This window comes from Phyllobates terribilis, unplaced genomic scaffold (assembly GCF_046119375.1).
Source record: "Phyllobates terribilis strain yellow unplaced genomic scaffold, ASM4611937v1 Scaffold_7__3_contigs__length_470593459, whole genome shotgun sequence".
In the NCBI taxonomy this organism is placed as follows: Eukaryota; Metazoa; Chordata; class Amphibia; order Anura; family Dendrobatidae; genus Phyllobates; species Phyllobates terribilis.
The window spans coordinates 8,919,459-8,937,060 of record NW_027362767.1 but is presented as its reverse complement, the minus strand read 5'-3'; the positions used below and the strand labels follow the sequence as shown (position 1 = coordinate 8,937,060).

General features: G+C 53.6%; 1 protein-coding gene across 2 annotated transcripts; it reads left to right on the top strand.

Annotated features, from left to right (window-relative positions):
• Nucleotides 1–1,095: 1,095 nt before the first annotated feature.
• Nucleotides 1,096–16,611, top strand: ZDHHC22 (zDHHC palmitoyltransferase 22). 2 transcript variants are annotated; one of them, XR_012247295.1, is made up of 4 exons: nucleotides 1,096–1,345; nucleotides 9,571–10,174; nucleotides 12,739–15,090; nucleotides 15,121–16,611. XR_012247295.1 is itself a non-coding variant. In XM_073638115.1 (3 exons), the coding sequence occupies exons 2-3, from the start codon at nucleotides 9,679–9,681 to the stop codon at nucleotides 12,972–12,974; spliced, it is 732 nt and encodes a 243-aa protein (XP_073494216.1). In that variant the 5' UTR covers nucleotides 1,096–1,345; nucleotides 9,571–9,678; the 3' UTR covers nucleotides 12,975–16,611. The 2 variants fall into 2 exon arrangements, 1 of the variants encoding a protein (XP_073494216.1); XM_073638115.1 differs by having other exon boundaries at nucleotides 12,739–16,611.
• The last annotated feature ends 991 nt before the right edge of the window (nucleotides 16,612–17,602 follow it).

The window sequence follows — 17,602 nt, the reverse complement described above, 5'->3', positions numbered from 1 at the left end:
GAAGGGAGATGGAAGGGAGATGGAAGGGGAGATGAAAGGGAGATGAAGGGGAGATGGAAGGGGAGATGAAAGGGAGATGAAAGAGAGATGAAAGAGAGATGAAAGGGAGATGGAAGGGGGATGGAAGGGAGATGAAAGGGAGATGGAAGGGAGATGGAAGGGAGATGGAAGGGAGATGAAAGGGAGATGAAAGGGAGATGAAAGGGAGATGAAAGGGAGATGGAAGGGAGATGGAAGGGAGATGGAAGGGAGATGGAAGGGAAATGGAAGGGAAATGGAAGGGAAATGGAAGGGAGATGGAAGGGAGATGGAAGGGAGATGGAAGGGAGATGGAAGGGAGATGGAAGGGAGATGGAAGGGAAATGGAAGGGAGATGGAAGGGAGATGGAAGGGAGATGGAAGGGAGATGGAAGGGAAATGAAAGGGAGATGGAAGGGAGATGAAAGGGAGATGAAAGGGAGATGAAAGGGAGATGAAAGGGAGATGAAAGGGGGATGGAAGGGGGATGGAAGGGGGATGGAAGGGGGATGGAAGGGAGATGGAAGGGAGATGGAAGGGAGATGGAAGGGGGATGGAAGGGGGATGGAAAGGAGATGAAAGGGAGATGAAAGGGAAATGGAAGGGAGATGGAGGGGGGATGGAGGGGGGGTGAAGGGGGGGATGAAGGAGAGATGAAGGGATGGAAGGGGAGATGGAGGGGGGGTGGAGGGGAGATGGAGGGGGGGTGGAGGGGAGATGAAGGAGAGATGAAGAGGGGATGGAGGGGAGATGAAGGGGAGATGGAGGGGAGATGAAGGGGGGATGGACAGGGATGAAGGAGAGAAGAAGGAGAGATGGAGGGGAGATGGAAGGGAGATGGAGGGGAGATGGAAGGGGATGAAGGGGTGATGAAGGAGAGATGAAGGGGGGATGAAGGAGAGATGGAGGGGGGCTGAAGGAGAGATGGAGGGGGGCTGAAGGAGAGATGGAGGGGGGATGAAGGAGACATAAAGGAGAGATGAAGGATGGATGAAGGGGGGGATGAAGAGGGGATGAAGGGGAAATGAGGGTGGGATGGAAGGGAGATGGAGGGGAGATGAGGGTGGGATGGAAGGGAGATGGAGGGGAGATGAGGGTGGGATGGAAGGGAGATGGAGGGGAGATGAAGGTTAATCCTCAGCATCATCTGTGCACGGCAGCAGCGGCGGCACAGAGAGGTGCACCGTGCTGGCTGCGGAGAGGAGGGGCAGCTCTCCGGCTACAGGGGAGGAGTGTGGTCGCCGACTAGGATGTTACACAAGATGCCACCTCAGGATGAGAGGGGACCAGCATCGCAGACAGGCAGCAATCTCCAGCCCGGCCCAAGGTCAGTGGGACACAGACCTGTCTGCACACCTGGGGCCACATCATGGATCTGACATGACACGACGCTGCTCCTGACACTGCTAGTGCTGCAGAGACATCCAGAGAGACATCCAGAGAGACAGCCCAGTATGGAAGAAGTAAATGTGCGATACCGTAGGGACACAGCATGTAACACCGACTATAATACCGTGTGTAAGGGGAATACAGAGTATAACGTATGACGGGTGAGTGGAGGGCAGGGTGTAACGTATGACGGGTGAGTGGAGGGCAGGGTGTAACGTATGACGGGTGAGTGGAGGGCAGGGTATAACGTATGACGGGTGAATGGAGGGCAGGGTGTAACGTATGACGGGTGAATGGAGGGCAGGGTGTAACGTATGACGGGTGGGAGGAGGGCAGGGTGTAACGTATGACGGGTGAGTGGAGGGCAGGGTGTAACGTATGACGGGTGAATGGAGGGCAGGGTGTAACGTATGACGGGTGAATGGAGGGCAGGGTATAACGTATGACGGGTGAGTGGAGGGCAGGGTGTAACGTATGACGGGTGAGTGGAGGGCAGGGTGTAACGTATGACGGGTGAATGGAGGGCAGGGTGTAACGTATGACGGGTGAATGGAGGGCAGGGTATAACGTATGACGGGTGATTGGAGGGCAGGGTATAACGTATGACGGGTGAATGGAGGGCAGGGTGTAACGTATGACGGGTGAATGGAGGGCAGGGTGTAACGTATGACGGGTGAATGGAGGGCAGGGTGTAACGTATGACGGGTGAGTGGAGGGCAGGGTATAACGTATGACGGGTGAGTGGAGGGCAGGGTATAACGTATGACGGGTGAGTGGAGGGCAGGGTATAACGTATGACGGGTGAGTGGAGGGCAGGGTGTAACGTATGACGGGTGAGTGGAGGGCAGGGTATAACGTATGACGGGTGAGTGGAGGGCAGGGTATAACGTATGACGGGTGAGTGGAGGGCAGGGTGTAACGTATGACGGGTGAGTGGAGGGCAGGGTGTAACGTATGACGGGTGAGTGGAGGGCAGGGTGTAACGTATGACGGGTGAGTGGAGGGCAGGGTGTAACGTATGACGGGTGAGTGGAGGGCAGGGTATAATGTATGACGGGTGAATGGAGGGCAGGGTGTAACGTATGACGGGTGAGTGGAGGGCAGGGTGTAACGTATGACGGGTGAGTGGAGGGCAGGGTATAATGTATGACGGGTGAGTGGAGGGCAGGGTATAATGTATGACGGGTGAATGGAGGGCAGGGTGTAACGTATGACGGGTGAGTGGAGGGCAGGGTGTAACGTATGACGGGTGAGTGGAGGGCAGGGTGTAACGTATGACGGGTGAGTGGAGGGCAGGGTGTAACGTATGACGGGTGAGTGGAGGGCAGGGTGTAACGTATGACGGGTGAGTGGAGGGCAGGGTATAATGTATGACGGGTGAATGGAGGGCAGGGTGTAACGTATGACGGGTGAGTGGAGGGCAGGGTGTAACGTATGACGGGTGAGTGGAGGGCAGGGTATAATGTATGACGGGTGAGTGGAGGGCAGGGTATAATGTATGACGGGTGAATGGAGGGCAGGGTGTAACGTATGACGGGTGAGTGGAGGGCAGGGTGTAACGTATGACGGGTGAGTGGAGGGCAGGATATAACGTATGACGGGTGAGTGGAGGGCAGGGTGTAACGTATGACGGGTGAGTGGAGGGCAGGGTATAATGTATGACGGGTGAATGGAGGGCAGGGTGTAACGTATGACGGGTGAGTGGAGGGCAGGGTGTAACGTATGACGGGTGAGTGGAGGGCAGGGTATAATGTATGACGGGTGAGTGGAGGGCAGGGTATAATGTATGACGGGTGAGTGGAGGGCAGGGTGTAACATATAACGGGTGAGTGGAGGGCAGGGTCTAACATATAACGGGTGAGTGGAAGGCAGGGTATAATGTATGATCGGTGAGTGGAGGACATGGTCTAACATATAACGGGTGAGTGGAGCGCAGGGTATAATGTATGACGGGTGAGTGGAGGGCAGGGTGTAAAGTATGACGGGTGAGTGGAGGGCAGGCTGTACATATAACGGGTGAGTGGAGGGCAGGGTGTAATGTATGACGGGTGAGTGGAGGGAAGGGTATAATGTATGACGGGTGAGTGGAGGGAAGGGTATAACGTATGATGGGTGAGTGGAGGGCAGGGTATAATGTATGACGGGTGAGTGGAGGGCAGGGTGTAATGTATGACGGGTGAGTGGAGGGCAGGGTGTAATGTATGATGGGTGAGTGGAGGGCAGGGTCTAACATATAACGGGTGAGTGGAGGGCAGGGTATAATGTATGACGGGTGAGTGGAGGGCAGGGTGTAATGTATGACAGGTGAGTGGAGGGCAGGGTATAACGTATGACTAGTGAGTGGAGGGCAGGGTATAATGTATGACGGGTGAGTGGAGGACAGTGTGTAATGTATGACGGGTGAGTGGAGGGCAGGATATAACGTATGACGGGTGAGTGGAGGGCAGAGCATAACGTATGACGGGTGAGTGGAGGGCAGGGTGTAATGCGTGACGGGTGAGTGGAGGGCAGGGTATAACGTATGAAGGGTGAATGGAGGGCAGGGTATAACGTATGACGGGTGAGTGGAGGGCAGGGTGTAATGTATGACGGGTGAGTGGAGGGCAGGGTATAACGTATGAAGGGTGAATGGAGGGCAGGGTATAACGTATGACGGGTGAGTGGAGGGCAGGGTGTAATGCGTGACGGGTGAGTGGAGGGCAGGGTATAACGTATGAAGGGTGAATGGAGGGCAGGGTATAACGTATGACGGGTGAGTGGAGGGCAGGGTGTAATGTATGACGGGTGAGTGGAGGGCAGGGTATAACGTATGAAGGGTGAATGGAGGGCAGGGTGTAACGTATGACGGGTGAGTGGAGGGCGGGGTATAACGTATGAAGGGTGAATGGAGGGCAGGGTATAACGTATGACGGGTGAGTGGAGGGCAGGGTGTAATGTATGACGGGTGAGTGGAGGGCAGGGTATAACGTATGAAGGGTGAATGGAGGGCAGGGTATAACGTATGACGGGTGAGTGGAGGGCAGGGTGTAATGCGTGACGGGTGAGTGGAGGGCAGGGTATAACGTATGAAGGGTGAATGGAGGGCAGGGTATAACGTATGACGGGTGAGTGGAGGGCAGGGTGTAATGTATGACGGGTGAGTGGAGGGAAGGGTGTAATGTATGACGGGTGAGTGGAGGGCAGGGTGTAATGTATGACGGATGCGTGGAGGGCAGGGTATAACGTATGACGGATGGGTGGAGGGCAGGGTGTAACGTATGACGGGTGGGAGGAGGGCAGGGTGTAACGTATGACGGGTGAGTGGAGGGCAGGGTGTAATGTATGACGGATGAGTGGAGGGCAGGGTATAAGGTATGACGGGTGGGTGGAGGGCAGGGTGTAACGTATGACGGGTGAGTGGAGGGCAGGGTGTAATGTATGACGGATGAGTGGAGGGCAGGGTATAAGGTATGACGGGTGGGAGGAGGGCAGGGTGTAACGTATGATGGGTGAGTGGAGGGCAGGGTATAACGTATGACGGGTGAGTGAAGGGCAGGGTATAACGTATGACGGGTGAGTGGAGGGCAGGGTATAACGTATGACGGATGAGTGGAGGGCAGGGTGTAATGTATGACGGGAGAGTGGAGGGAAGGGTGTAATGTATGAAGGGTTAGTGGAGGGCAGGGTGTAATCTATGACGGATGAGTGGAGGGCAGGGTATAATGTATGACGGGTGAGTGGAGGGCAGGGTGTAATGTATGACGGGTGAGTGGAGGGCAGGGTATAACATATGACGGGTGGGTGGAGGGCAGGGTGTAATGTATGACGGATGCGTGGAGGGCAGGGTATAACGTATGACGGGTGAGTGGAGGGCAAGGAATAACGTATGACGGGTGAGTGGAGGGCAGGGTGTAACGTATGACGGGTGGGAGGAGGGCAGGGTGTAACGTATGACGGGTGGGAGGAGGGCAGGGTGTAACGTATGACGGGTGAGTGGAGGGCAGGGTGTAACGTATGACGGATGAGTGGAGGGCAGGGTGTAATGTATGACGGGAGAGTGGAGGGAAGGGTATAATGTATGACGGGTGGGAGGAGGGCAGGGTGTAATCTATGACGGATGAGTGGAGGGCAGGGTGTAATGTATGACGGGTGAGTGGAGGGCAGGGTGTAATGTATGACGGATGCGTGGAGGGCAGGGTGTAATGTATGACGGGTGAGTGGAGGGCAGGGTGTAACGTATGACGGGTGAGTGGAGGGCAGGGTGTAACGTATGATGGGTGGGAGGAGGGCAGGGTGTAACGTATGACGGGTGGGAGGAGGGCAGGGTGTAACGTATGACGGGTGAGTGGAGGGCAGGGTGTAATGTATGACGGATGAGTGGAGGGCAGGGTATAACGTATGACGGGTGAGTGGAGGGCAGGGTATAACGTATGACGGATGAGTGGAGGGCAGGGTGTAATGTATGACGGGTGAGTGGAGGGAAGGGTGTAATGTATGACGGGTGAGTGGAGGGCAGGGTATAACGTATGACGGGTGGGAGGAGGGCAGGGTGTAATCTATGACGGGTGGGAGGAGGGCAGGGTGTAACGTATGACGGGTGAGTGGAGGGCAGGGTGTAACGTATGACGGATGCGTGGAGGGCAGGGTATAACGTATGACGGATGGGTGGAGGGCAGGGTGTAACGTATGACGGGTGGGAGGAGGGCAGGGTGTAACGTATGACGGGTGAGTGAAGGGCAGGGTGTAATGTATGACGAATGAGTGGAGGGCAGGGTATAACGTATGACGGGTGAGTGGAGGGCAGGGTATAACGTATGACGGATGAGTGGAGGGCAGGGTGTAATGTATGACGGGTGAGTGGAGGGAAGGGTGTAATGTATGACGGGTGAGTGGAGGGCAGGGTATAACGTATGACGGATGGGTGGAGGGCAGGGTGTAATCTATGACGGGTGGGAGGAGGGCAGGGTGTAACGTATGACGGGTGAGTGGAGGGCAGGGTGTAATGTATGACGGATGCGTGGAGGGCAGGGTATAACGTATGACGGATGGGTGGAGGGCAGGGTGTAACGTATGACGGGTGGGAGGAGGGCAGGGTGTAACGTATGACGGGTGGGAGGAGGGCAGGGTGTAACGTATGACGGGTGAGTGGAGGGCAGGGTGTAACGTATGACGGATGAATGGAGGGCAGGGTATAACGTATGACGGGTGGGAGGAGGGCAGGGTGTAACGTATGACGGGTGAGTGGAGGGCAGGGTGTAACGTATGACGGGTGAGTGGAGGGCAGAGTGTAATGTATGACGGATGAGTGGAGGGCAGGGTATAACGTATGACGGGTGGGTGGAGGGCAGGGTATAACGTATGACGGGTGGGAGGAGGGCAGGGTGTAACGTATGACGGGTGGGAGGAGGGCAGGGTGTAACGTATGACGGGTGGGAGGAGGGCAGGGTGTAACGTATGACGGGTGAGTGGAGGGCAGGGTGTAACGTATGACGGATGAATGGAGGGCAGGGTGTAACGTATGACGGGTGGGAGGAGGGCAGGGTGTAACGTATGACGGGTGAGTGGAGGGCAGGGTATAACGTATGACGGGTGAGTGGAGGGCAGGGTATAACGTATGACGGGTGAGTGGAGGGCAGGGTATAACGTATGACGGGTGAGTGGAGGGCAGGGTATAACGTATGACGGGTGGGTGGAGGGCAGGGTGTAACGTATGACGGGTGAGTGGAGGGCAGGGTGTAATGTATGACGGATGCGTGGAGGGCAGGGTATAACGTATGACGGATGGGTGGAGGGCAGGGTGTAACGTATGACGGGTGGGAGGAGGGCAGGGTGTAACGTATGACGGGTGGGAGGAGGGCAGGGTGTAACGTATGACGGGTGAGTGGAGGGCAGGGTGTAACGTATGACGGATGAATGGAGGGCAGGGTATAACGTATGACGGGTGGGAGGAGGGCAGGGTGTAACGTATGACGGGTGAGTGGAGGGCAGGGTATAACGTATGACGGGTGAGTGGAGGGCAGAGTGTAATGTATGACGGATGAGTGGAGGGCAGGGTATAACGTATGACGGGTGGGTGGAGGGCAGGGTATAACGTATGACGGGTGGGAGGAGGGCAGGGTGTAACGTATGACGGGTGGGAGGAGGGCAGGGTGTAACGTATGACGGGTGGGAGGAGGGCAGGGTGTAACGTATGACGGGTGAGTGGAGGGCAGGGTGTAACGTATGACGGATGAATGGAGGGCAGGGTGTAACGTATGACGGGTGGGAGGAGGGCAGGGTGTAACGTATGACGGGTGAGTGGAGGGCAGGGTATAACGTATGACGGGTGAGTGGAGGGCAGGGTATAACGTATGACGGGTGAGTGGAGGGCAGGGTATAACGTATGACGGGTGAGTGGAGGGCAGGGTATAACGTATGACGGATGAGTGGAGGGCAGGGTATAACGTATGACGGGTGGGTGGAGGGCAGGGTGTAATGTATGACGGATGAGTGGAGGGCAGGGTATAACGTATGACGGATGAGTGGAGGGCAGGGTGTAACGTATGACGGGTGGGAGGAGGGCAGGGTGTAATGTATGACGGATGAGTGGAGGGCAGGGTATAACGTATGACGGGTGGGAGGAGGGCAGGGTGTAACGTATGACGGGTGGGAGGAGGGCAGGGTGTAACGTATGACGGGTGAGTGGAGGGCGGGGTATAACGTATGACGGGTGGGAGGAGGGCAGGGTGTAACGTATGACGGGTGAGTGGAGGGCAGGGTATAACGTATGACGGGTGGGAGGAGGGCAGGGTGTAACGTATGACGGGTGGGAGGAGGGCAGGGTGTAACGTATGACGGGTGAGTGGAGGGCAGGGTATAACGTATGACGGATGAGTGGAGGGCAGGGTATAATGTATGACGGGTGGGTGGAGGGCAGGGTGTAACGTATGACGGGTGAGTGGAGGGTAGCGTATAATGCATGACGGGTGAGTGGAGGGCAGGGTATAACGTATGACGGGTGAGTGGAGGGCAGGGTATAACGTATGAGGGGTGAGTGGAGGGCAAGGAATAACGTATGACGGGTGAGTGGAGGGCAGGGTATAACGTATGACGGGTGAGTGGAGGGCAGGGTATAACGTATGACGGGTGAGTGGAGGGCAGGGTATAACGTATGACGGGTGAGTGGAGGGCAGGGTATAACGTATGAGGGGTGAGTGGAGGGCAAGGAATAACGTATGACGGGTGAGTGGAGGGCAGGGTATAACGTATGAGGGGTGAGTGGAGGGCAAGGAATAACGTATGACGGGTGAGTGGAGGGCAGGGTGTAACGTATGACGGGTGGGTGGAGGGCAGGGTATAACGTATGACGTATGAGTGGAGGGCAGCGTATAATGCATGACGGGTGAGTGGAGGGCAGGGTATAACGTGTGACGGGTGGGTGGAGGGCAGGGTGTAACGTATGACGGGTGAGTGGAGGGCAGCGTATAATGCATGACGGGTGAGTGGAGGGCAGGGTATAACGTATGACGGGTGAGTGGAGGGTAGGGTGTAACGTATGAGGGGTGAGTGGAGGGCAAGGAATAACGTATGACAGGTGGGTGGAGGGCAGGGTGTAATGTATGATGGGTGGGTGGAGGGCAGGGTATGATGGGTGAGTGGAGGGCAGGGTGTAATGTATGACGGGTGATTGGAGGGCAGGGTATGACGGGTGAGTGGAGGGCAGGGTATGACGGGTGAGTGGAGGGCAGGGTGTAACGGGTGAGTGGAGAGCAGGGTATGACAGGTGAGTGGAGGGCAGTCCTGTACACACAGTACCGCGCCAGTATAGACCATTCCCCCAGCTGCCTTTACCCATGAAGTGCGGACAGGTGAGACTGAAGGGTCTGATTAGCTGTTGCTCTGGGCTTTGGTCTGGGGAGCGGTTAGTCACCGGCCCCGTGGGCCTCTTAATGCAGCACGGTGTCCGCAGACGCTCTGTGACAAGTCTGCTCGTGTCTGAAGACGGATAAAACATCATGATTTCTGACAATAAGAGGAGCCATGAAGGGAAGTCCCTCTGGGCTACCCTAAAGCTTCAGCTGCCAAGAGATTAGAGAAAGGGCTGCTGAAGGGTGATAACGACTCCCGGGACTTGTCGCCTTCACACTGGCTCCTGCGGAGAGTACCAGCTTTACTAATGATGGTTCTTGTTCTGTTTCTGTTCAGGATCAGCCATGCTCCTCTTCTGGCAGCAACTTTGGAGCTAAATCTTGCGACACTCCAGCTACACTTGTACATATTCTCCGCCATGTCAAAACTGCCCCGAGGACTAGGATGGTTCTCCTGCAGCTTCTGAACCTTATGGCACCCTGCTACTTTCTCTGCCTTCTTGCGGTGACTTTTAGCCTCCAGCTGTTCTTCTTTCTGCCTGGGATGTACGAGGGGCACTCGCTGACTCTTTCCGGTTTTCTTCACAGTTTCTTCTTTGTCTTTTTTCTGGTTAATGTCATAGGGAACTACTTCCTCGTCATTTGGAACAGCCCTGCATCTGGTGGGATGAGCGCTGATGCAGAGATGTCCGATAAGTTATTTTGCCGTATTTGTTCTAGGATGATCTGGGAGCAGGAACATCATTGCTTCTTCACTGGGACGTGCATCGGACGCAGCAACCTGCGCAGCTTTGTGTTATTCTGCCTGCACGCTTCCTGCAGCTGCTTCCATGCCATGGTTGCCGGACTGGGATACATTTCTCACAACTTCTCCCTGTCCTTCTCCAATCCTCTGACTTTCCTTAGGCTCCTGCCGCTCTCTGTCACGCGTTTCTTCTCAGGTCAGACCCTTTCCTTGTTGACTTGGGTCCAAGTATGGGCTCATTACTTACCCCTTTTACTTTCATGTGGTACCAATAGGGCAGGGTCTGCAAGCACGGGACGAGGGGTGTCTATTTTTCAATGTCTCATGCAGATTAGTTTCAGTGTTTAGCACACCGAGGTGGTGTCATGTGAGCATCAAAGATAAATGGATGCAGAAAGTGTTACCTGCAGTAATATATACAGTGGGGAAAATAAGTATTAGATCCACTGCCGATTTTGCAAGTTTTCCCACCTACACAGAATGGAGAGGTCTGTAATTTTTAACGTAGGTCACTTCACCTGTGAGAGACATAATCTCAAAAAAACTAGAAAATCACCTCATATGATTTTTACATAATTAAAGTTTATTGCATGAAAATAAGTATTTGATACAATAGAAACAAAAATGTAATACTTGGTCCAGAAACCTTTGTTACAATTCCAGAGGTCAGACGTTTCCTGTAGATCTTGACCCGGTTTGCACACACTGCAGCAGGGATTTTGGCCCCCTCCTCCATACAGATCTTCTCCAGATCTTTCAGGATTCGGGGCTGTCACTGGGTAACATTGAGTTTCAGCTCCATCCAAAGGTTTTCTATTGGGTTCAGGTCTGGAGACTGGCTAGGCCACTCCAGGACCTTGAAATGCTTCTTACGGAGCCACTCCTTAGTTGTCCTCACTGTGTGTTTTGGGTCATTTTCATGCTGGAAGACCCAGCCATGACCCATCTTCAATGCTCTTACTGAGGGAAGGAGGTTGTTGGCCAAAATCTCGCGATACATGACCCCATCCATCTTCCCTTCTATACGGTGCAGTCATCCTGTCCCCCTTTGCACAAAAGCACCCCCTAAATATGTTTCCCCCCACCATGCTTCATGGTTGGGACGGTGTTCTTAGAGTTGTACTCATGCTTTTTCTTCCTCTAAACACAGCGAGTGGAGTCGATACCAAAAAGTTCCATTTTGGTCTCATCTGACCACATGACCTTCCCCATGCCTCCTCTGGATCATCCAGATAGTTATTGGCAAACTTCAAACGGGCTTGGACATATGCTGGCGTGATCAGGGGAACCTGTGTGCCCTGCAGGATTTTAATCCATGACAGCATGGTGTGTTACTAACGGTAATGTTTGAGACTGTGGTCCCAGGTCTCTTCAGGTCATTGACCAGGTCCTCCTGTGTAGTTCTGGGCTGATTTCTGACCTTTCTCAGAATCATCCTTACCCCACGTGGCAAGATTTTGCTTTGAGCCCCAGACCGAAGAAGATTGACGTCATCTTGTATTTCTCCTATTTTTCTAATAATTGTGCCAACTGTTGTTGCCTTCTCACCAAGCTGCTTGCCTATTGTCCTGTAGCGCATCTCAGCCTTGTGTAAGTCTACAATTTTGTCCCTGATGTCCTTAGCCAGCTCTTTGGTCTTGGCCATGGTGGAGAGGTTGGAGTGTGATTGAGTGTGTGGACAGGTGTCTTTTATACAGGTAACGAGTTCAAACAGGTGCAATTAATACAGGTAATGAGCGCAGGGTAGGAGGGCTTCTTAAAGAAAAACTAATAGGGTTGTGAGAGCCAGAATTCTTGCTGGTTGTTAGGTGATCAAATACTTATTTCATGCAATAAAATGCAATTGAATTATGTAAAAATCATACAATGGGATTTTCTGATTTTTAGATTCTGTCTCTCACAGGTGAAGTGACCTATGATAAAAATTACAGATCTCTCCATTCTTTGTAGGTGGGAAAACTTGCAAAATCGGCAGTGGATCTAATACTTATTTTCCCCGCTGTAGATGTTGCCATGTCTGTGAGGAGGCAGCTTCTCTCCTGACAAGGAGTATGGGACCATACGACACAGATTCCAGTAGTTCTTTCCTATCCTATGCTGGCACGAGTTTGCAGTCAGACATGGCCGCTCTCAGCATTGTAAGTTTACGTAGATGCTCAAGGCTTGGACAGCCATACGTCCTACCATCTATTTAAATCCCATTCTTTATTATACGTTTGTGGGAATTGTGAAGGGAAATTCAGCCAAAATCCATGATCAGCCAGCATCTGTCCAGCATACAAGTCTCTGCAAATGTGCTGATGCTGCGGCTGCAAAGTGCGACACAGGGGCAGATGGTGAAAATATATCAGCATTTATCCACTTGATATAGATTGTGCAGCGTCCAGGCAGAGGTGAAGGGATAATAGGGGCTTCACAGCCCTTTCCATCATGTTACATGAGTAGGATACACGTAGCACACATCTCACACTGTAAGAGGTTAAGTTTTCTGGGCTCCGGTGACATTGATCAATGCTGCCCCAGTTTTGTGCCTTCTTATGACAATGACACATGGGGACCCTGCCAAAAGCCTGGCGCTATTTATAGACAGGGTGGGTGCGGATGGACCTGGCAATGAGAGCTGCCGTCTGTCATGTCTATCCCATATACCGCATGCTAAGCCCGAAGCTGTTTTTCTAGACATTATTTTGGCCCAACATCAGCAGCCTGATGGGGTTATTTCGTGACAACCTTCTCTGACTCGGTCCTTCCTCTCCACAGGTTCTCTTCTCAGTTCGGAGATGTTGGCCGTCTTGATGCTTTACCTCTGGTTCGGGGTCGGTTTAGCCTGTGGTGCCTTCTGTTGGCACCATCTGTTACTGATCTCCAAAAGACCAGGCTGTCACCAAATTCCCTCCGAAGACAGCAGCCCCATCACCTGGATGGACAACATCACAAGCGTCTTTGGGAAGCGGTGGCTCATGGCAATTCTTTTTCCTAGCACGAAGCAAAAATGAAGACAGGAAAAGTGGTGTGACCTATTAAAATGTCACCGTGGATTTGGTGGGACATGGAGTGCGGAGACATCATAGCCGTGTCCTTACAGTGGGGGACATTTTGCTTCAGTGGCCTCATGTAGTAGTTTATAGCAACTGCTGGATGCTCTCAGTGATTTGCACACACAGATAAACTTTGCTAATTTATTATCCTTCATAATGTTACAAGGAATACCAACGACTAGAACATCCAGATAAATAGAAGCTTTGCATCCTCAGCTACTGTGAGGCCTGTACCAATAACCACAGCGTCCTCCGTCACCCCAGATCGTGCCATGCATTCTTCCATATTAGCAGATAGTTCTGCACGTTTATTGGCCACTCATGACCCCACTAATCTAGACCATTAGATATATGGAAAACAAGAACTAATCAATCACAGACATGAGTAGCTTCTGGAGAAAGCTTTATGAAAATCACCAGACACTAGCAATAGCACAGGGCAACTCAGCTCTGATCGTAGCAGGGTATGCTTAGAATTAATCCAATGGACCCCAGTAGATAAACATCCCCTTAGGCTTGTGTGGATGGCAGGAACTAATAAGGCTGATGAAGTACTGTTTTGCCTGACTGCTGTGCTTCGTCATCTGCTATTCTTTCCTATGGGTTTCTGAAGTGTTCAAGTTCCTGACATCTGTGTGTAGAAAAATAGGCATAACCTGAGGTTGTCATATTTTGGTCCAAGTAAATAAGTAATTACCAGGACATTGATTTGCTCACCACCATGAGAAGAGAATCAATTTCACCCGTTGTTCTACGTCCCGGGAGCCGAGTTCATTCCTAGTTTTATGTTCCTGGTCCACTCGTCGTCCTAGGTCCCTGGAGCCGGGTCCACTCGTCGTCGTAGGTCCCTGGAGCCGGGTCCACTCGCCGTCCTACGTCCCGGGTCCACTCACCGTCCTACTTCCAGGGAGCCGGGTCCACCCGTCGATCTACGTCCCGGGAGCCGGATCCACCCGTCAATCTACGTCCCGGGAGCCGGATCCACCCGTCAATCTACGTCCCGGGAGCCGGGTCCACCCGTCGATCTATGTCCCGAAAGCCAGGTCCCGGGAGCTGGTCCACCTGTCGATCTACGTCCCGGGAGCCGGATTCACTAGTCGTTCTACGTCTAGGGAGAGGGTCCACTCGCCGTCCTAAGTCCCAGGAGCCGGGTCCACTCGCCGTCCTACGTCCCGGGAGCCGGATCCACTCGCCGTTCTACGTCTAGGGAGCGGGTCCACTCGCCGTCCTACGTCCCGGGAGCCGGGTCCACTCGCCGTTCTACGTCCCGGGAGCCGGGTCCACTCGCCGTCCTACGTCCCAGGAGCCGGGTCCACTCGCCGTCCTACGTCCCGGGAGCCGGGTCCACTCGCCGTCCTACGTCCCGGGAGCCGGGTCCACTTGCCGTCCTACGTCCCGGGAGCCGGGTCCACTCGCCGTCCTACGTCCCGGGAGCCGGGTCCACCTGTCGATCTACGTCACGGGAGCCGGATCCCTTCGCCGTTCTGCGTCTAGGGAGTGGGTCCACTCGCCGTCCTAAGTCCCGCGAGCCAGGTCCACTTGCCATCCTACGTCCCGGGAGCCGGGTTCACCCGTCGATCTACGTCCCGGGAGCCGGATCCACTCGCCGTTCTACGTCTAGGGAGCGGGTCCACTCGCCGTCCAAAGTCCTGGGAGCCGGGTCCACTCGTCGTACTACGTCCCGGGAGCCGGGTCCACACGTCGATCTACGTCCTGGGAGCCGGATCCCCTCGCCATTCTACGTCTAGGGAGTGGGTCCACTCGCCGTCCTAAGTCCAGGGAGCCAGGTCCACTTGCCATCCTACGTCCCGGGAGCCGGGTTCACCCGTCGATCTACGTCCCGGGAGCCGGATCCACTCGCCGTTCTACGTCTAGGGAGCGGGTCCACTCGCCGTCCTAAGTCCCGGGAGCTGGGTCCACCCGTCGATCTACGTCCCGGGAGCCGGGTCCACACGTCGATCTACGTCCTGGGAGCCGGGTCCACCCGTCGATCTACGTCCCGGGAGTCGGATCCACTTGCTGTTCTACGTCCCGGGAGCCGGATCCACTCGCCGTCCTAAGTCCCGGGAGCCGGGTCCTCGCCGTCCTTCGTCCCGGGAGCCAGGTCCACTCGCCGTCCTACGTCCCGGGAGCCGGGTCCACTCGCCGTCCTACGTCCCGGGAGCCGTGTCCACCCGCCGTCCTACGTCCCGGGAGCCGTGTCCACTCGCCGTCCTACGTCCCAGGAGTCGGGTCCACTTGCCGTCCTACGTCCCGGGAGCCGGGTCCACTCGCTGTCCTACGTCCCGGGTCCACTCGTCGTTCTACGTCCCGGTATACGGGTCCGCTCGTCGTTCTACGTCCTGGGAGACGGGTCGCCTCTTTATTCTACATCCCAGGAGCCAAAGTCACCTTGTTATTCTACGAACCGGGAGTGGGTTGACGCATTATTATACGTACCGTGAGCCGTCTTGACTCGTTATTATACCTTACGAGAACTTTGTTCGCGGCTTTATCTTTTGCTATACTGCACTAAATCAACTAAATCATGGAGAACATGTGGATGTGTGGGTTCCCTCACTCGAAGCAGAGTCTACTTTCTGTGCTCTCTCAGGTTATTTCGTCCTGATTTCTTGTCTGAACTTTGGTTTTGTGGAAAGAACTTGATTCCCCTGCTGATTTGTTCCGAGATCCAGGATCACTAATGATTTGAGTACCGGACTAAAAGTTCGGAGTGCCGGGAGAGAGAACTTTTTCCAGACCCAAAATTTTGGGTTTCCATTGTTTTCAATAGGCTTTTGGTTCTGGTTCAAGTTTGGGTACAGTTCTGGTACCCGAATCAAACTTTGGACTAAAGTTTGTGTCGGGTACCAGAAACTGAACTTCCACGGGTCCGCTCATCCCTACTAATGATGACTAAACTTAAACCCTCCAAGGTCTGGTGCTGGTGCACAGCCTCGAATGGGCCTAAGACTTGATCCATATGGAAGACCAGGGCTATGGTGTTTTAGGAATGAGTGATGGTCGCTGATCAGTGCACAGACTCCTAAAATATCCTTAGATTAAAAATCCATCATATAAAGCACCGTTCTTCTGCCTTGAGATTGTTTTAGCTAGTGCTCTGTGCATTAATTCTTCTGTCAGTTTACGCAGTCTTAACCACAGATCGGTTTAATACTGATCCAGCATTGTATTACTGTCACTAGATTATTTCCTCCTAGGATGAAATCTCATTTATTCTAGAATCCATAGTGTTAAATCAGTGATGGCATTTTCAGATGCACTATTATCAGGAGTCCTTACAGATGAGAAACCATGGTACCAGAAGGTTAGGTACAGACAGTATGTCCATGTCCACTCTTTTACTCCAAGGTTCAGTACAGTGCAAAAATCTTAAGCAGGTGTGATAAAAATGCTGCTTAGAAAAAGCTTTCAAAAATAGAAGTGTTAATAATTTAATTTTATCATCAGTATCTGGTGACCGCCTATCGACCCAATAATCAGTATCTGGTGACCGCCTGTCGACTCAATCATCAGACTCTGGTGACCGCTCGTCACCTCCATCATGTAAGTGACGAAAAGTGATGGAGGCAACAAGCGGTCATCAGACACGGACGACGGGCGGTCACCAGACACTGACGACGGATGGTCACCAGACACTGACGAGGAAGGCGATGGGCGGTCACCAGACACTGGCGACGGGCGGTCACCATATACTGACAATGGATGGTCACCAAATACTGATGGAGGCGACGGGCAGTCACCAGATACTGATGATGGAGGCGACAGGTGGTCACCAGATACTGATGATGGAGGCGACAGGAGGTTACTGGCCACTGATGATGGAGGCGACGGGCGGTCACGAGATACTGATGATGGAGGCGACGGGTGGTCACCAGATACTGATGATGGAGGCGACAGGAGGTTACTGGCCACTGATGATGGAGGCGACGGGCGGTCACCAGATACTGATGATGGAGGCGACGGGTGGTCACCAGTTACTGATGATGGAGACGACGAGCGGTCACCAGATACTGATGATGGAGGTGACAGGAGGTTACTGGCCACTGATGATGGAGGCGACGGGTGGTCACCAGTTACTGATGATGGAGGTGACGGGCAGTCACAAGATACTGATGATGGAGGTGACGGACAGTCACCAGATACTGATGATGGAGGCGACGAGCGGTCACCAGATACTGATGATGGAGGCGACGGTCACCAGATACTGATGATGGAGGCGACGGACGGTCAACAGATACTGATGATGGAGGCGAAGGGCGGTCACCAGATAATGATGATGGAGGCGACGGGCGGTCACCAGATACTGATGATGGAGGCGATGGGCGGTCACCAGATACTGATGATGGAGGAGACGGGCGGTCACCAGATACTGATGATGGAGGCGACAGGTGGTCACCAGATAGATTTACACTTCTCTTTTCTTCATTCACTTTGTATTAAGCTTCTTACTCTCCCACATTTATTTACACATCTGCCTAGAACTTTTGCACAATGCTGTGGACTGCTTTGGTCTTTCCATTAATACCCATAGCTGTTAGTGACGAGTCCTCACATGCAATTAGTCCAGAAAGTCAATAACGCTC

Excerpts from the sequence above, each read along its gene's own strand:
- ZDHHC22 (XM_073638115.1), top strand. The coding sequence starts at position 9,679 with ATGGTTCTCCTGCAGCTTCTGAACCTTATGGCACCCTGCTACTTTCTC. Across the intron at positions 10,175-12,738 it reads TGTCACGCGTTTCTTCTCAG|GTTCTCTTCTCAGTTCGGAG; the intron begins GTCAGACCCTTT and ends TCCTCTCCACAG.